Raw genomic sequence first — 19808 nt, 5'->3', positions numbered from 1 at the left:
TAAAATCGGCATAAGGTCCATGTGCTTGGTGTGCTAACACAAGATCCTTAGCTCTTCTCTCAGCTATCCCCTCCTAGAGGACCCAATTCTAGACGTGCCACTCTATAGACATGATAAAAATAGCTGCAGTTTACTGAGCACCCACTGTGTGGCAGGGACTATGCTAGGGGCATACCGTATACTCATATACTATATACTCCATACCATATTCTCCTGGAATCCTTAGAGCAATCCTAAAGAAGCACAGAGGGACACCTGGGTGGCTCAGCGGTTGAGCGTCTACCTTTGGCTCAGGGCGTGATCCAGGGTCTGGGGATCGAGTCCCACGTTAGGCTCCCTGCATGGAGCCTGCTTCTCCCTCTGCCCATGTCTCTCTCTCTCTCTCTCATGAATAAATAAATAAAATCTTAAAAAAAAATAAAGAAGCATAGAGATTAACATTTCCATTTTATAACTGAAGAAGAAACCAAGGCTCAGAGACGTTATGTATCTTTTTAAAGTCACGCAGCTAGTGCATGTGTGAGCTGGGATTTACAACTAGATCTTCTGAGGTCAAAAGTGGTGCCCTGCCAGCACACCATGCCGGCCGAGCCCTGTTGCAGAGGATGTGAAGGCTGGAGGAGAGACTGGAGCTCGTTGGGACTTTGAAAAGGCATAGGTGTGACTGTTTTTCCCTCTTTTCCTTTTACTTAGGATGGTTCGGAGCCCCTTCTCTGGCCCCAGCGTGCCAGCATCTGCTCCGGGCTGCTTCGTGCTGTGGAGCACCTGCATGGCTTGGGGATCATCCACGGCAATGTCAAGAGGTGAGGGGGGTAGGCTGTACCCTGCTGAGGACCTGTGCTTTAGGGCCAAGCCATTGGCCAAGCCACACATTCCTACACCCCTTCCTCTCCCTCTGTCTCTCTTCTCTTTGGATCTCTCTCCCCACCTCACCTGCCTTGAGGCTCTTCTTTCTTTCTCTTTTATTCTTGCAGAAATCAGTGTTTCTGCTGCCCTCACACATTGCCCACCTGTCACCAAGTGATTTCCCAGTGAGCACCCCACACTCTTGAGGTCTTTTACTCCCAACCCAGCAGCTGGTCTGGACCCAGTCCTTGAGCTTTGGGTTAAGCCCCCTAGGATTTTGAACTCCTTGCTCAGAGTCTTCTTGGAGACCCATCCCCTGCTTATGTATATGTATCTGTTGGCAAAAGTAACTTGTGTCAGGGAAGCTTCCTACAGGGTATGCGTGCAGCCCAGTGTCTCAGCACCATGCTCCCAAGAACAAGAGAGCCCTGTCTGCGGACTGGCAGCATGGGGAGAGATTCTAGAAGATATCAGAAAATCTGGCAAAACTGACATTGAAACCATAGAACTGTACTGCCTCAAAGTTCTCTTTTTGGCAAATGGAAGCCCTGTCCTCTTTGTTTCTCCCTGATTTTTGTTTGATTGCACAAACAATTGTAATTGTGAGAAAGGAAATGAAAGGGAGAGAGGTCATTCTGGCCCTGGTGCCCTGACTCATCACCTGGCCTCCATTTCTTCAATCCCTGCCTACACAGATGTCTTAGCCCTAAGGGAGCACTATTACCTGGTTACCAATTCATATTTTGTCTCTTCCCCCTTTATTTAAATAAGGCAAATATTTTCTCATGTTGCATGCCATTATTTTTAGTGACATTTTAGTTTTCCGTTGAAGGGACTGGCCCATAATTTAACCACTCCTAATAGTGGCTACTGGAATTGATGTCTATTTTTTTTAAGATTTTATTTAATTATTCATGAGAGATACACAGAGAGAGGCAGAGACATAGGCAGAGGGAGAAGCAGGTTCCCTGCAGGGGATGCGAGACTCAATCCCTTGGCCCCAGGATCACGACCTGAGCCAAGGGCAGATGCTCAACCACTGAGTCACCCAGATGTCCCAGTGTTTATTTTTTGTAAAAGATGTATTTCTCTATTTGAGGTGAGGAGGGGCAGAGGGTGAGGGAGAGAATCCCAAACCAACTCTGTACTGAGTGCAGAGCCTGACATGGGGCTTGATCCCAGGACCCTCATATCACAACCTGAGCCAAAACCAGGAGTCGAACGCTTAACCAATTGTACCAGCCAGGCGCCCCGATGTCTTTTTTAAACAACTATTTAGGGTCAATTGGGTTATTTTTACATATGTAACTTAGCTGTTTTCCTGTTTGTTGTTTGTTTTTTCCTTTGAAGTACTTTCTGAGAGTGTTTACTCCCACAGGTTAGATGCCAGAGGTCCAAGAATGTTTTTATTGCTCCTCCTATTCTCCATGATCTGGGCAGGACCAGTCACAAGGGATGGTGGCTTGGGTTAGTTGGGCCAGAGCTGGGGGTCAGAAGAGTTTTGGAAGGGACCACACCTGCATAGCCCATGGGCCTGGCAAGCTGAGGTTGCTGGGGGTTTGCCATCTGTGGGGGCCAGGAAGGCCGTACCCCAAATGCCATTCCTGGGGCAACACAACTCATCTTAGCTCCATCCTTATTTGCAGGTGGGAGTGGGTTCTCACTCCCTTCCCTTGTTAGAACTGGCTCAGAAAATCCAGACTGAAGGTCTAAAGTGACTCTGAACCTGCAGAGACAGATGCTGCTTATTGTGAATTCGTATTCTGAAAGGGTCTCCATGGCAACCTCTTCTTGTCCAGCTCAAAATAAGAAATCCTCTCTGCTTTCTTTTCCACAGCTCCAATGTTTTGCTTGACCAAAACTTCATCCCCAAGCTGGCTCATCCAATAGCTCACCTGTGTTCTGACAACAAAAGGTCAAAATACACCATGATGAAGACTCACCTTTTCCAGGCCTCAGCTGCATATCTGCCAGAAGATTTCATCAGAGTGGGGCAGCTGACAAAACGAGTGGACATCTTTAGTTGTGGAATAGTAAGAGCCTCCTTCTCTGCTTGGATGTGGGCCTCTACTGATTTGTCCGTCCCACAGTTTCTTTATAAGCAGAAGATAGAGAAGAGGCCCCTAGATATATTCTATCAAAGTATAGTAGGGAGACGTCTGGGTGGCTCAGTGGTTGAGCGCCTGCCTTTGTGTCAGGTCATGATCCCGGGGTCCTGGGATCGAGTCCTGCATCAGGCTCCCTTTTGGGAGCCTGCTTCTCCCTCTGCCTATGTCTCTGTCTCTCTCTGTGTGTCTCTCATGAATAAATAAATAATCTTAAAAAAAAAAAAAAGAAGTACAATAGGGGTTGGCAAACTATGGCCCAGGGCATATTTTCTACGGCCTATAACTAAGAATAGTTCTTATATTCATAAAAGGTTTAATAATACTTATAATAAAAGAAAAATATGTGCAGTGCTTGGGTGGCTCAGTAGATTAAGCATCTGACTTCGGCTCAGGTCATGATCTTGGGGGCCTGGGATTGAGCTTCATGTTGGGCTCCACACTCAGCAGGGGGTCTGCTTCTCCCTCTCCTGCCCCTCCCCGCTAGCACGTGTGCTCTCTCTCAAATAAATAAAATCTTCAAAAGAAGAATATGTGACAAAGACTTGGTTTGTGACCCACAAAGCCTAAAATATTTACTGTCTAGCCTGTAGAAAAGTTGGCCAACCCTTGAAGTATAGCTACCCATGAGTGTCCAGTTTCTAGTAGATTTCTTATTTCCCTGTTTCCCAGCCAGCCATCTAATTGTCTATCCAGTTGTCTGTTCCTCTTTGTCCATCCATCTCTGCAGTCATATATATTTTTTAAAGATTTTATTTACTTATTTGAAAGAGAGCAAGCGAGTGAGAGTAGGTATAAGCAGGAGGAGGGGGATCCCTGGGTGGCACAGCGGTTTGGCGCCTGCCTTTGGCCCAGGGCGTGATCCTGGAGACCCGGGATCAAATCCCACATCAGGCTCCCGGTGCATGGAGCCTGCTTCTCCCTCTGCCTGTGTCTCTGCCTCTCTCTCTCTCTCTCTGACTATCATAAATAAATAAAAATTAAAAAAAAAAAAAAGCAGGAGGAGGGGCAGAGGGAGAGCACTATACCCTGCAAGTATCAAGATGATGATGATGATGACGATGATGATGATTGTGGTGGTGGTTAGTATTCCTAACTCCACACCTCACTCTTGATTTTTGTTTACCCCTATTTATTTATTTATGTTAGAGAGAGAGAGAGAGAGAGTGCGCTTGAGCACACAGAGGGAGGGGCAAGGGGAGAGGAAAGAATCTTTTATTAAAATATTTTATTTATTTATTCATGAGAGACGGGGGGGGGGGGGGGGGTGGGCGGCGGCGGCGGGGGAGTGCAGAGACACAAGACACAGGCAGAGGGAGAAGCAGGCTCCTTGCAGGGAGCCAGATGCGGGACTTGATCCCAAATCCCGGATCGTGACCTGAGCCAAAGGCAGGCGCCCAACCATCGAGCCACCCAGGCATCCCATCCTTGACTTTTCAACTCAGCTCTTGATATAACAATTTTAAAAATTAATTTATTCATTTTATGTCCACTGGCTCCCTTCACTCTTTCTCATTTCCTCTTATTCATTTCCTCTTCTTCCCTCCCTTCCTGGCAGGAACTAGCTGGGAATCCCTTTTCAGTTTGCTCCCATCCACTTGCTATGGGGTGCCCTCTGCTGCCCCCTCCTGGCCACTGCCAGTGCCTGATGAACCCCAGAGGCTCTTCCTCTGGGGTGGAGGGAGGTGGGATTTCTTGGCAGTAAAGTGACTGTATTCTGACTTGCCTTCTGAGAGGTTGGGGGAGAGAGATTTGAAACTAAGGGTGGGGGACTCACCCCCTTATATTCATAGCCAGTAGACCACCATTTGCCAGGTAAGGATACAGGCTTAGATTTTAGGCACTTGCCTGAAGATCACATAAGTGATTAAGGGAGAGAGAATTTGAACCCAGGCAGGCGGGTCTGACTGTAGAGCTCTTAACTATTATGCTCTTATCTCTGCTGAGAATTTTTGTTCAAAGCAGGTTTCCCCTTTATTTAAAAAGACATATCATGGTTTGTCAATGTTGTGGTGTCTCACACTGGTGTAGAGCTATGCTCCTTCTATGATGGGTGAATTAATGAACAAATCATGTTAATAAAGGCCTAGGATGAAAAATGCTATAGATACTGCTGAGACTTTCTGTGTAGAATAGAATGTACATGAATTCCTCCTTTTCCTGAGATTGACGTAGCGATGTCTGCTTACTGTTTTTGGTGGGTTTCTAAATGAAATGATCTTTAATATATAGTGTGTATGTGGGGGGGGGGTGCCTGGGTGGCTCAGATGGTTAAGTGTCTGCCCTCAGTTCAGGTGATGATCTCATGATCCTGAGATCAAACCCTGCATTGGGCTCCTAGCTCAGCCGGGAGTCTGCCTCTCCCTCTACCTCTGCCCCTTCCCTCTGCTTGTGCTCTCTCTGTCTCTCTCTCTCTCATGAATGAATAAATAAAATCTTAAAAAAATAAAATATAGTATATGTAGATATATGTGTATATAGAAAAATGTATATATGTATGTGTATGTATATATACACATTTATATATAGATATATGTGTATTTAAATATACAGATTTACTATGTACATATTTATATATATTTATATGTAAATATGTAATATAGATGTACATAGACATTTAAAACTGATGGTAATATGTACCCATCATAGAAGGAGCACATGTTTGGTTTCCATCCTCCCTGACTTGCTGTTCATTCAAACCTTCTGCTAGCAGCTGGGTGATGCGTTTAGTTGGAGGAGGTATTTAGTGATATTCTCACATTCCCAATTTTGGGCAAGTGTTTGTACAGTCAAATGGCAGAACCAGGGTTGGAGCTCAATCTTTGTTACTAAGAAGAATCATCGCTCTTGGCCAGAGTCTCCTGCCTGACCTTTTGCATGAGTATCTGAACCGTGCTAACTGCATGTTCTTTCCAGGTGCTAGCTGAGGTCCTCACTGGCATCCCTGCAATGGATAACAACCGAAGCCCTGTTTACCTGGTAAGGGAACCAGTCACTTCTGGCTCATGGCTACTGCTGGAAACGGGACAGGGAGGTGTCTGGAGGACAGGGATCTTCACTCTACCCATTTTACAGATGGTTATGAGGTCTCAGTCTAGGGTTTGATTTGCAAAGTAACCTTAACCTCTCCTCCCCTTATCAGCCAGCCAACAGTTACTTTTTAATGTTAAGAGAATTTAGAATGTTTAGGGGAAACCCATTTTTTCTCTTCTCTTTACATATCCTGCAATCAAATAGGATTTGTCTTCAAGTTGGTAAAAGTGGGCCCTCTTTTTTTTTTAAGATTTTATTTATTCATGAGAGACACACACACAGAGAGAGAGAGAGAGAGAGAGAGAGAGAGAGAGGCAGAGACACAGGCAGAGGGAGAAGCAGGCTCCATGCAGGGAGCCCAACGTGGGACTCGATTCCGGGACTCCAGGATCATGCTCTGGGCCGAAGGCAGGCGCTAAACTGCTGAGCCACCCAGGCATCCCCAAAAGTAGGCCCTCTTAAATGGGTTTCTATAATAAAAAAAGAAAGATTTTCATTTTGTAGGTTTAAAGATTTATCCCCCCCCCACACACACACATATAGTATCATTTCAAAAATATAACTGCCTTCTCCTTCTGCCCCTCCCACTGCTCCTCCTCTCTTGCTTACTCTCTTTCTCTCTCAAATAAATAACTAAAACCAAATAAATAACTAACTCAAATAAATAACTAAATAAAAGGGGAGGGCACGTGGGTGGCTCAGTTAAGCATCTGCCTTTGGCTCAGGTCATATCCCAGGATCAGCCCCATGTCAGGATTCCTGCTCAGCAGGGAGTCTGCTTCTCCCTCTGCCCTCCCGCCCCACCCCATTCGTTCTCTCTCTTGCTCACACTCTCTCTCCCTCAAATGAATAAATAAAATCTTTAAAAAATATGTACAGCAGAGCTAGACTCTGTATTTGGCACTTTACATATATTATCTTTCTAAGATATTACAAAATCCCCCTGAAATTGATAGGGTGGGATTTGAATCCACGTCTCCTGCAGAGTTCCAAATCCTGTGAAAGCTCTACTACTCTTCATCAGTTTGAGAGGAAGCATCTTTCCAGACTTGTGTTGAGGCCATTGGAACAACTGGCTTTTTTGTGACTGGGTCCCCAAAACATCCCCTGGCCCCTGGAGTGGGGAGTGAAGGCCTTCCCATACAGGGAAAGCCCCAGATATTACAAAGAGGTGGGTTTCAGCACCTCAGATGTAGTTTCAGGCAGTTTGAGGTGGTTTCTCCATCTGACAGTTTTCTTGAGGTGAATTCCCTGACAGTCCTCTGAGTCTCCCTGGATGAATGTCACATGAGAAGTCCTTTGAGATACTTATGTGAAATTTCCTAAAAGGCATTTTTGTTCATGGTTTCTGAAAATGCAGAGGAATGGGCTCCTGGTTGGCTCAGTCAGTGAAGTATGTGACTCTTGACCTTAGGATCATGAGTTCAAGCCCTATGTTGGGTGTACAGTTTACTTAAAAAAAATGTAGAGTATATAATTTTTTAAAAATCTTAATTAAGGGATCCCTGGGTAGCTCAGCAGTTTAGCACCTGCCTTTGGCCCAGGGCACAATCCTGGAGTCCCGGGATCGAGTCCCACATCAGGCTCCCAGCATGGAGCCTGCTTCTCCTTCCTTCTGTGTCTCTGCCTCTCTCTCTCTCTCTCTCTCTCTCTCTCTGTCTATCATAAATAAATAAATCTTAAAAAAAATCTTAATTAAAAAAATTAAGGTTGCACATGTAATTAAGATTCAAATCAGAGAGGAAAGCTGCTAACACCTAGTGTGGTCCAGGGAGAGAGGAAGCAGGCCTTTCCTCCACCTTCGGGGATCTTTTGTGGCCAGTGTTTCCTGAAGTCATTGGGTGGTTTCCATCAGAACTTTTCTTTAAAGATTTATTTATTTGTCAGAGAGAGAGAGAGAGAGAGTATAAGCAGGGGGAGAGGCAGAGGGAGAAGCGGACTCACTGCAGAGCAGGGAGCCCATTGTGGGGCTCTATCTCAGGACCCTGGGGATCGTGACCCAAGCCAAAGGCAGACACTTAACTGAGCCACCCAGATGCCCCTAATGTAGTAATTTCACTTGTACTTAGGAACACACACATACAAGGGTGGAAAGACAGATGGACACGGACATTCATTGTAGCGTTATTTATGTTAGTAAATAGCCGCAAACAAGTAAAATATCTGTCCGTTGGGAGGTGGTTAAGGAAATTACGGTATAATCACATACCATGGAAATTCCATAGTTTATTTTTTTTTTTTATTTTTATTTTTTTTTTTTAAAGATTTTATTTATTAATTCCATAGTTTATAATGATTTATAAATAACTTCATAGGGACGCCTGGGTGGCTCAGTGGTTGAGCGTCTGCCTTTGGCTCAAGGCGTGATCCCAGGGTCCTGGGATGGAGTCCCACATCAGGCTCCCTGCATGGAGCCTGCTTCTCCCTCTGCCTGTGTCTCTGCCTCTCTCTCTCTGTGTTTCTCATGAATAAATAATTAAAATCTTTTAAAAAATAACTTCATGAACATAAGTTTATAAATGTTTATAAGAAATGAAGATGAGGGCAGCCCGGGTGGCTCAGCGGTTTAGCGCCGCCTTTGGCCCAGGGCGTGATCCCAGAGACTTGGGATCGGGTCCCACGTCGGGCTCTCTGCATGGAGCATGCTTCTCCTCTGCCTGTGTCTCTGCCTCTCTCTCTCTGTGTCTCTCATGAATAAATAAATAAAATCTTAAAAAAACAAAAAGAAATGAGGATGAAGTGTACAATGTGATCAATTTTGACCTATGTGTATATCTGTGAAATCATCACTGAGTCAATTTCATCACTGTGCCTACTACCCTAGAAGTTACCTCTTCTCCAGTGAGGTAGATGTGAGGAGAGTAATGTTTCATTGCAGGAATGTGCCACCATTTGTCCACTCACCTGCTAATGGACATTTGGTATATTTCCGGTTTTTGACCATTACATATATAGCTGCTAGGTACTTTTGTGTGTGGGTCTCACTGTGGACACGCGCAATTGTCTCTGTGGAGCTATAATTCATACTTGTGAGATGTAAAGAATGGTATGAATTTTGGAAAATGTGGACAGTTATGTAACCACCAACACCACAATCAAGATATGGAATATTTTCATCATTCCAGAAAATTCCCTTGGGCACTTTTTTAGTCAATTCCTTCTTCCCATTTCCTATTCTAATTTCTGGTCATATTGTTCTTTTTCGGAGTATCAGATAAATGGAGTCATGGAGTTTGTACCTGTTTGTTTCAGGCTTATTTCACATAGTGTGGTGCTTTTGAGATTCATCTTTGTTATTGTGTGCACTCATTGTTCACTCCTTTTATTGCTGAGGAGTATTTGTTGTATGTATATAAGACCACTAGACAAACAGTCCCTCAGTTGTTGGACATTTGGGATGCTTCCAGGTTTTGGCATTTCTGAATAAAGCTAACCTAAACACTCCTTTTTTAAAAAAAGATTTTATTTATTTATTTGATATAGAGAGTGAAAGTATTAGTGGGGAGGAGGATCAGATGGAGAAGGAGAAGCAGACTGCCCTGTTGAGCAGGGAGCCCAATGTGGGCCTTGATCCCAGGACCCTGGGATCATGACCTGAGCTGAAAGCAGACACTTAGCTGACTGAACCACCCAGGTGCCCCTAACATAAACATTCTTATAAAAAAAATGAGAAAAACATGTATGTTCTGATAGGGAACTATCTCCAAGTGAAAAAAGCAAGTTCAGAACAGCATACAGTTTAGTCCCATCTTTGGTAATAAATAGATGAATGATTAAAAAAAGTCCTATCTTATATTTTCTTGTTTATAAATTGGGGATAATTATAGTACTTATACGTAAGAGGGTTTAGTGAAGGTTAAGTAATATGTACCTAAGACAGTACCCAAAACAGTGACTAGAACATAGTAAGCACTATATGTGTTAGCTATGAATATTACTACTGTTGTTTTACTACCTCTTAAGTAGTTACTTGCCACTGTAATAATTATCATATGTAAATAAATATATAACCAAAATGATTATAGTTATAGACCTCTGTAGCAGAAGGCCTAGGTTAATATAATCCAAACCATTAGCAGACATTACCTTTGGAGAGTGAAAATAAGGAGATATTCTACACATTTGGTTCAGAAAACCCAACCACACTGGGTGGCGATGCCATGGCTCTCTCTTCCCCTTCCCTGGCCTCAGGTATGGCCAGTTCTTGAATGCCATTTTTGTTATGGACAATTTCAAACATGCACCAAAGTAAAGAGAAGAATGTAAGGAATCTCCATCCATCCATCCCATCAATTATCAGCATCATTCTTATTTCTTTTGGAACCAAAACACTTTTGTGTATGTGTATTTTAAAGCATATCCCAGATTTATGTTATTCCACTCATAATGTATAGTTTTCTTAATTCCTTAATATCATTTTATGTTCATTCCATGTGTAAATTTCCCAAGCTGTCTCAAAAATTGCCTTTTTTTTTTTTTTCTTATTCATGAGAGACAGAGAGAGGGAGAGAGAGAGAGAGAGGCAGGGACACAGGCAGAGGGAGAAGCAGGCTCCATGCACCGGGAACCTGACGTGGGATTCGATCCCGGGGCTCCAGGATCATGCCCTGGGCCGAAGGCAGGTGGTAAACCGCTGAGCCATCCAGGGATCCCTTAATTGCTTTTTTTTTTTTAATTTTTATTTATTTATAGTCACAGAGAGAGAGAGAGAGAGAGAGGCAGAGACATAGGCAGAGGGAGAAGCAGACTCCATGCACCGGGAGCCCGACGTGGGATTCGATCCCGGGTCTCCAGGATTGCGCCCTGGGCCAAAGGCAGGCGCCAAACCGCTGCACCACCCAGGGATCCCCCTCAATTGCTTTTTAAAGTTGGTTTGTTTGAAACTGATACAAACAAGGTCTATGTGTTACCTTTAATTATGTTTTTTTTTTTGAGATTTTATTTATTTATTCATGAGAGACACAGAGAGAGAGACAGAAACACAGGCAGAGGGAGAAGCAGGCTCCATGTGAGGAGCCTGATGTGGGACTTGATCCCAGGACCCTGGGACTATGACCTAAGCCAAAGGCAGATGCTCAACTACTGAGCTACCCAAGTGCCCCCTAATTATGTTTCTTATAAATATTTTTTTTAATTTTTATTTATTTTATGATAGTCACACAGAGAGAGAGAGAGAGGCAGAGACACAGGCAGAGGGAGAAGCAGGCTCCATGCATCGGGAGCCTGACGTGGGATTCAATCCCAGGTCTTCAGGATCGTGCCCTGGGCCAAAGGCAGGCGCCAAACCGCTGCGCCACCCAGGGATCCCCTTATAAATATTTTTTTAAAAATTTAAAAAGGGGTGCCTGTGTGGCAGAGTAGGTTAAGCATCTGACTTTTGGTTTTGGCTCAGGTCTCCATCTTGGGATGGTGGGATCAAGCCCCATGTTGGGCTCTGTGCTCTGCTTGGGATTTTCTCTCTCTCCCCCTCTGCCCCTCCTTTTTTCCCTCCCCTCAATAAGTAAATATATCTTTAAAAAATAATTATGTTTCTTGAAACTTCTTTTTTGAAGGTTTTTTTTTGGGGGGGGGGTTAATTTAAGTATTCTCTACGCCCTATGTGGGGCCAGAACTCATGACCTCCAAGACCAAGAGTCACATGCTCTTCTGACTGAGGCAGCCAGACACCACTTGAAACTCTTCTGTTCTCTAACTGCACCCTCCTCTGCTTTTTCTTGCCATATATCATTGCATTTTTGCATAAAGTGAGTCATTGATGCTGTTAGTCTCTCATGTTCTAGGTTTTTATGTCTTTGTGGTTTTTTTTTTTTTTTTTTCTTTCTTTAAGACTTTTAAAAGAATTACTTAGAGGGGCACTTTGATAGCTCAGTGACCTTTGGCTCAGGTCGTGATCCTGGTTCCGGGATTAAGTCCCACATCGGGCTCCCTGCATGGAGCCTGCTTCTCCCTCTGCCTGTGTCTCTGCCTCTCCCTGTGTCTCTCATGAATAAATAAATAAAATCTTAAAAAATATTTTAAGAGAGAGGGAGAGAGAGAGAAAGCGCACATGTGTGAGTTGGGGAAGGGGCAGAAGCAGAGAGAGAGAGAACATCTGAAGCAGACTCCATGCCAAACATGGAGCCCGGCTAGGAGCTCAATCTCATAACCCTGAAATCACGACCTGAGCCAAAACCAAGAGTCCAGACACTCAACTGACTGAGCTACTTAGCTCCCTTCCCTCCTTGTGGTGTTCTTTACTTGTTTCTCTAACCTCTTATCCTGAGGCTTGGTTAGATTCATGATCAGCACTACTTCCTGGATGGTGCTCAGTGCTTCCCGCTGCATTACATAATGAGGCACATAGTGGGTCCTCCTCTTTCTAGTGCTGTGGTTCATCAGTGGGTCCAGGTGGAGCTGCTGACTACCCCCATCACTCAGTTCCCCTATCATCCTACCTCTCTGAGTGTTCTTAGCATTTCTTGATGACTCTTGCCGGACAAGATCCATGATTCACTGGGAGAGTCAAATGGTGAGTCTGTTTCTATCATTCTTTCAGGGCAGCTGTTTTGAACAGTTTCTGATTCTGTTTCAAATTGTGGTAACCTCCATCTGGTATGAAAATAACACCCTTCTGGTATTTATTGGCTTAACAACTTTATTATTTTTTTTAAAAAATATTTTTTAAAGATTTTATTTACTTATTCATGAGAGACACAGAGAGAGGCAGAGAGAGAAGCAGGCTCCGTGCAGGGAACCTGATATGGGACTAGATCCTGGGACTCTGGGATCACACCTGAGCGGAAGGCAGACACTCAACTGCTGAGCCACCCAAGTGTCACATGGTTTAGCAACTTTAAACACCATGATACCATTTAAGAAGATAAGCATTTAAAAGGCAGAGCTCACATGAGAGAATTGTGCCAGAGGTTTTTAGTCTCCAGGTATTGAATTCCTCATGGTGTCAGGCATGTAGGTATTGCTGGATCCTCAGACAACCTATTTTCTGGATGAGGAAACTGAGGCAGAGTGGGGACTGTCTTTGTTTTGTTTTTGAAGCAAATATTACAGCCCATGCCTGATAATCTCTGATTATCTTTTTTTTTAGAATTATAAATGTATTTCCATGAAAATCTGTATTAAGCAGTAAAAAATTTAGTTTTATTTAATGAATCACTTCTATTAAAAATAATAAAATTACCTTAAAAAAGAAAAGATGAAACTTAGTCCAAAAGTAAGATGTACAATTCATGAAAACATTTGTGAGGCACTTACTATGTGTCAGACACTATTCTTGGAGTTGGGGATACAAAAGTGGGCAGGATGATGGGCTGGATGAAGTTTTTGCCCTCCTGGAACTTTCATTCTAGTGGAAAAGAGCAAACTATATTCGAGTAAATAAAAATATGTATAATTCCAGGCCAGTGATATGTGCTATTAAGAAATGTGAGGGGTACCTGGGTGGCTCAGTGGTTGAGCGTCTGCCTTCGGCTCAGGTCATGATCCCAGGGTCTTAGGATCGAGCCCCACATCTCTTCTCCTTCTCCCTCTGCCACTCCCCTTGCTTGTGCCTTCTCATTCTCACTCTCTCTCTTAAATAATAAATATATAAAATCTTAAAAGAATTGTGGGGACGCCTGGGTGGCTCAGTGGTTGAGTGTCTGCCTTGGGCTCAGGGCATGATTCCAGATCCCCGGACTGAGTCCCACATCAGGCTCTCTGCGAGGAGCCTGCTTCTCCTTCTGCCTGTGTTTCCGACTCTCTCTGTGTCTCGAATGAATGAATGAATGAATAAATATTTGTTTAAAAAAAAAGAAAAGAAATGTGAAATAAGGTTAGGGGGTAGAGTGAAGGAGCAGGGAGAGGAATATTTTAGATCAGGGAAGCCTTCCTGGAAAAGGTGGCATCTGAGCAGAGACCTGACTGAAGTGAATGACTAGGTGGTGAGACTAAAAGGAGGAGCATTCTAGGCAAGGGGAATAGCAAGTGCAAAGGCCCTGATGCAGGAGGTTAGGTGGTTCCGAGAACAGAAAGAAGCCACAGTAGCTAAGTACAGTGAGTCAGAGGGGGAGGTGAGGAGATGGGAAAGGCATCAGATGCCAGATTGTTACAAAATCTGGGGTTTCTTTCTTTTTTTTTTTTTTAAGATTTTTTTTATTCATGAGAGACACACAGAGAGAGAGGCAGAGACATAGGCGGAGGGAGACATGGGGAGCCTGATGCAGGACTCGATCCCAGGACCCTGGGATCAGGACCTGAGCCAAAGGCAGACACTCAACTACTGAGCCCCAAGGCATCCCAAAATCTGGGGTTTCTGGCGGCCATACTTAACAGATGGGAGAGCAGGAACTCCTGTTGTTAAAAACAGCACAAAAAACTTTTAATTTTAATTTTTCTAATTATAAATATAAAATAGTTTTGTAGAGGGATGCCTGGGTGGCTCAGCGGTTGAGTGTCTGCCTTTGACTTGGGGCCTGATCCCGGGGTCCAGGATCGAGTCCCTCAGTGGGTTCCTGCATGGATCCTGCTTCTCCCTCTGCCTGTGTCTTTGCCTCTCTGTGTGTCTCATGAATAAATAAATACAATCTAAAAAAAAAAAAAAGAGAGAGAGAGATAGGCTTGTAGAACAGTTAGTAAATACAGGAAGGTATAAAAAACAAAATAGAAATAATTCTTGGGGGGATCCCTGGGTGGCTCAGAGGTTTAGAGCCTGCCTTTGGCCCAGGGTGCGATCCTGGAGTCCTGGGATCGAGTCCCGTGTCGGGCTCCCGGCATGGAGCCTGCTTCTCCCTCTGCCTGTATCTCTGCCTCTCTCTCTCTCTCTCTGTCTATCATGAATAATAAATAAATAAATAAAATTTAAAAAAAAAAAGAAATAATTCTTGGTAATTACCACTGTTAATATTTAGCAGCCTGCCCTCTGGCCTTTATGTATGTATTATATACATAGTTTATATTTTTTATATATTAAACTTTATATTATTTATAGCATGGGTTTCCATCCATTTTTACATTTTATATGATATGAAATATTGTACAGTATTTATAGTTCAGGGGCGCCTGGGTGGCTCAGTCAGTTAAGCATCTGCCTTCAGCTTGGGTTATGATCTCAGTTTCTTGGGATCAAGTCCCACATCAGGTTTCCTGCTCAGTAGAGAGCCTACTTCTCCCTCTCCTGCTGCTTCCCAGCTCATGCACTTTCTTTCTCTCTCAAATAAATAAATAAAATCTAAAAAAAAAATAGTACACATAACATAGAGTATATAACATTGAAATATTTATGTAATTGTGTAACTATATAAAACACTATGTTCTGTGAAATATAAAAAATATGTATATATAACATTGTTTAAAGTATACATTATAAAAAATAAATATATTATATGTAACAAATAGAATATACATAGAAAATTTATGTTTTATTATTTACACAAATATTTCAAATATAAATGTAAATGTTTCATATGTTAATATACAATAGATTAGTGCACTAAATCAATAGTATGCATAATTATATACATATTTCTTTATATTTAATGTATTTAATCCATGTATTTAATATATTTATAACTATTTATATATTTGCAAATATGTAAATATGTACTTATTATGAGGCATAATTTACACTATATAAATATGCTATATATTTGTGTAAAAATATATAGCATTTTTCTATTATATGTATAGTTCAAATTTCTGCTTTCTTTTTTTTTAGAAAGATTTTATTCATTTCTTTATTTTAGTGGGCAGGGGCAGAGAGAGAAGGAGAGAAAGAGTCTTAAGCAGACTCCCTGCTGAGCGTGGGTTTGGGTGTGGGGCTCAGTCCCACCACTGGAGATCATGACCTGAGCTGAAATCAACAGTTGAATGCTTAACCTACTGAGCCACCCAGGCACCCCTCCTACTTTCTATATAGTATAAAGTGTTATAAAACTTACATAAATACAAAATTAATAAAATATATGTGTACATAATATTTATATAGTAGATCTCCTATTAAATATACATGGGTTAGGGGCAGCTGGCTGGTTCAGTTGGAAGAGCATGCAACTCTTGATCTCTGGGTTATAACTTCCAGCCCCACCTTGGGTGTAGAAATTACTTAAATAAATAAAACTTAAAAAATAATGCTTCTCATATTTCAATGAATGAATGAATGAATGAATGAATATAGATGGGTCAGAACCTATGTCCTAAAATGTGTATTTTATATCATAAAAGAGTACACCTGTAATTATTAATAAGGTTAAATTATTAATGTAAGTGCTCAGCATGTAGTAGTATATAGATGGTGGCTATTATTACTATTAATTTTTTTTTAATTTTTATTTATTTATGATAGAGAGAGAGAGAGAGAGGCAGAGACACAGGCAGAGGGAGAAGCAGGCTCCATGCACCGGGAACCCGACGTGGGACTCGATCCTGGGCCTCCAGGATCGCGCCCTGGGCCAAAGGCAGGCGCTAAACCGCTGCGCCACCCAGGGATCCCTACTATTAATTATTATCACTAAGAGACTATTAAGTCTTTATTCTGTGTTGAGATCACACTTTATGCTTTAGATGCATTATATCTTTGAATCTTTGTGTTAGTCCTATGATCCCCATTTTCCTGATGGAGCTATTGAGGCCCACGTTAAGCCCCTGCCTTGGAGGAGAGTACTATGGAATGCCCTGTACTTGTAGGGGATTTAGCAATTCTCCAGTTCTGGCTTTTTAAAACTTGTTTCTTGGATCCTCGCTTTTCTTTCTTAAAACCTGTTTTCTGCAAAGTTTTGCAGGTCTGGTGCAGCAGCGGGGAGAGGTTGGGGGGACTGGTGGGGCACATGTGGTTGACTTCTACATCCCTGTAGCTCTCATGGGGGTGTTTATCCTATTCTTCCTACAGAAGGATTTACTCCTTGGTGAAATCCCCAGCAGCACCACCTCACTAGGCTGCAGGAAGACGGGTGTAGAAAAGGTGATGGCCAAGGAGATCTGCCGGAAGTACCTGGAGAAGAGAGCCGGGAGGCTGCTGGAGGACTGTGCAGAGACCTTGGCCCTGGCTGCCTGCCTCTGCCTGCGGAGGCGCAATGCCTGCTTGGCCGAGGTGAGCCTTACTCTCAACCTTTCCAACAGCTAATAAGCCCTGCCTGGGTAGGCCCGTCGGCCTCATGGTTCTGCTTTACTGAGGCCTGGGGTATGGCTCTGGATTGAGGCCTTTACCTAGACGTCATTTCATAAACAAGGGCTGTATTTGGTTGCAAGCAGTAGAATGTCTTGGAGCTCACAGGAGCAAACCAGGAAAGTAGGAGTGGATAAGCATAGTTCAGGAGCCTGAGGGAGTATGCTGCGGGCCCCAATGTAGGTGGGGCAGGATCCCAGGCTCAGATGTTAACAGAACTCTGCTTTCTCTGAATCTGCTTGATTGCGCTCCTCTCTTGTCTGTAGACTCCCTTTTCTTTGCCTCTATCCTCTTGGTTAAGGGAGATGGCCGTGTGTATTGTTTGTTACAGTTCTGCTCCCACTGAGAGATCAAGACTCCAGGTCCCAATTCCAGTCTCTCAGTGAGAGAGCCAGTTTGGCCTACCTAGAGTCAGAAGTCTACCCATTGGCCAGTCAGACAAGGTGAGGGGAGTGGGGCCCAGTATATCAACCTAGTGGTCAAGGGGTCAGCCCCAGAAATGTGGAGGGGTTAAGTCCCAGAGGGAGGGAGCATCCTTAGCCTGTAGGCTAGGCAGATACGCCAGAAATCAGCCACATTAGGAGACAGAACATTTTCCTATGGATGTGATATATAGTGGTGGTTTCCATGGTAACAGGTGTAAATTTAGGGACCACTGCTAGATCTTTCTAAGGACCAAATAGCTACCTGAGAGGACTCTTTGACACCATCTAGTTGAGTGATTCTCAAATGGTATCTGGCATAGAGAGTCTCATTGAAGTTACCCCAAGAGTTGCTTTTGGCAGCAAGAGGGCTTGGGGAGCTGCAGGCCCCACCCATGACTACAACCAGATACCCCCTTTCACTTCACATAATTATACTGAGTTCTCAATATTTTATTTGACGGAAGGTTTAGTCGCTGAAAAAAACAAAGTCTTCAGACACCACTGCTGTAGCCCAAGCCTACCATTTTACAGATGGGGAAGTAAAGGTCCAGAGAGGAGAAGCTGCGGACACAGAGCAAGTTTCTGTCTGAGCTCTCTGGATGCCTGCTCCATTCCTTGTTTACTGTCTTGCACCATGACATGGCAGGAGTTAGAGACTGGAGACCCGAATCATTGTTCTTCACCTGGGCTGTTTCCCAAGTGTCTGAGTGGCACAGCATTTCGTCAGTCAGTGCTTGTGTCTTGGGCCCCAGGGTGTGTGTGTGTGTGTGTGTAAATCAGTGAACAAGGCAGGCCCAGTTCCACTTTCCTGGAGCTCTCAGACAATGCATGGTAATTGTGTGAAGAGCATTGGGATACCTTGTGATGGGACCCCACCCAGGAGGACTTCCCCTGAGGAAGTGATGTGTAGGCAGACAAAGAACAGTACAAGCAGACAGAACAGTTCATGCAAATGGCCTGAGGTGAGAGAAAGCTGGCTTGGTCAAGGGTCTGGAAGGTCAGAGTGGCTAGAACAAAAAGTACATAGGGAAAAGTGGCTTGTGGTGGGACTGCTGAGGAAGGAGGAGCCCCATAATTGAGGGCTTTGCAGGCACAGTTGGGATTTTAAGGAAGACACTAGGGGTTTGAAGCAGGGGCAAGACATAATCAGATTTATGTTCTGAAAATCAGATCTGTCTCCCTGAACCACTTATTCTTTCATCCAGGCTTTCATCTCTTCATTTATTTTATTCTTTTGTTCATTGTATCAGTTAAAGGACACTTGAAGAAGCTGCTATAATGAGGAGACTCCAAAATAAAGTCGTTTAAATGAGGTAGAAGTTTATTTTCTTTAGTTTAACCCCTTGAATGCAGTGATTTCAGAGCTCCCTTTGTATTGTTGTTCTGCTATCCTTACTGTGTGGCTTCCAACTCAGAGTCCAAGATGGCTGCTCTAGCTCAGGCCATCACATCTGCATTCCAGCCACTGAAAGGAGATTAAGGGAAAGAAGAGAACACACTCTCTACCTTTTAAAGGTGACTTGAAAATGCACACATCACTTTTTCTCACTCTCCATAGGCTGTAACCTAGTGACATGGCCACACCTAGCTACAAGGGAATGTAGTTTTTAGCTTGACAAACATTTATTGGGCACATACTGTGAAGATTTGTCTCAAGAGGTGACATTTGACCTGGACCTTGAAGGATGAGGAGGTATGGGGAATAAAGGAGATAGGGCATTTGAGGTATACAAAGAGGAATGAGAAATGATCCTTGCCCTCAGTATTTCATAAACAAACTAGGAAGATGAGAGGTCATCTGCATCATGGACGTGAAGACAGGTAAGCCTGGGGTCAGTGGTCAGCTCTGCTACTTACTGGTTGAGGCAAGTAATTTAACTTCTCTGATTTTTAATCAGTGCTTTGTAAATTGCAAAGGCACTGAGCAAGTGAGATATGTCATTGTTATTAAGGGTACGTAAGTATGCCCTGCGTGTGTGTATGTGTGTGTGTAAAGAAGAAACATTCCTTCCCTGCCTCCTGATTTTCTAACCTCCCTAATTAGAAACGCCCTCAAGGACAAGTAATATCTATATTACTTAGGGCATTTACAGTTCAAAGTGATAGAACTCAGGTCAAATTCTTAGTCATGCACACGGAGCAAGGGAGATTGGGAGGAAGTATATGAATGAGGGAATGAAAGAATGAATTTATTGACTCACATAACCAGACAGCAGACAGGACAGGCATTGCTAGGCCAGCTAAACCCAGGGCTTCTTCCAT

The 19808-nt window shown here is 43.4% G+C and overlaps 1 protein-coding gene across 3 annotated transcripts in view; it reads left to right on the top strand.

The window, feature by feature from the left end:
- The window catches only part of IRAK2 (interleukin 1 receptor associated kinase 2), a 62896-nt gene that overhangs the window by 39634 nt on the left and 3454 nt on the right, over positions 1-19808 (top strand). For 2 of the 3 annotated variants that reach the window (XM_025449987.3, XM_025449979.3), the window contains exons 8-11: positions 694-803; positions 2684-2879; positions 5868-5930; positions 16846-17046. In XM_025449987.3, the coding sequence (XP_025305772.1) occupies positions 694-803; positions 2684-2879; positions 5868-5930; positions 16846-17046 (570 nt within the window). The remainder of the gene's footprint in view (positions 1-693; positions 804-2683; positions 2880-5867; positions 5931-16845; positions 17047-19808) is intronic. The other variant, XM_025449988.3, reaches the window with a different exon arrangement.

This window comes from Canis lupus, chromosome 20 (assembly GCF_003254725.2).
Source record: "Canis lupus dingo isolate Sandy chromosome 20, ASM325472v2, whole genome shotgun sequence".
Classification (NCBI taxonomy): domain Eukaryota; kingdom Metazoa; phylum Chordata; class Mammalia; order Carnivora; family Canidae; genus Canis; species Canis lupus.
Note: the sequence above shows the minus strand (reverse complement) of the source record. Positions and strands in the feature narration are given on the sequence as shown.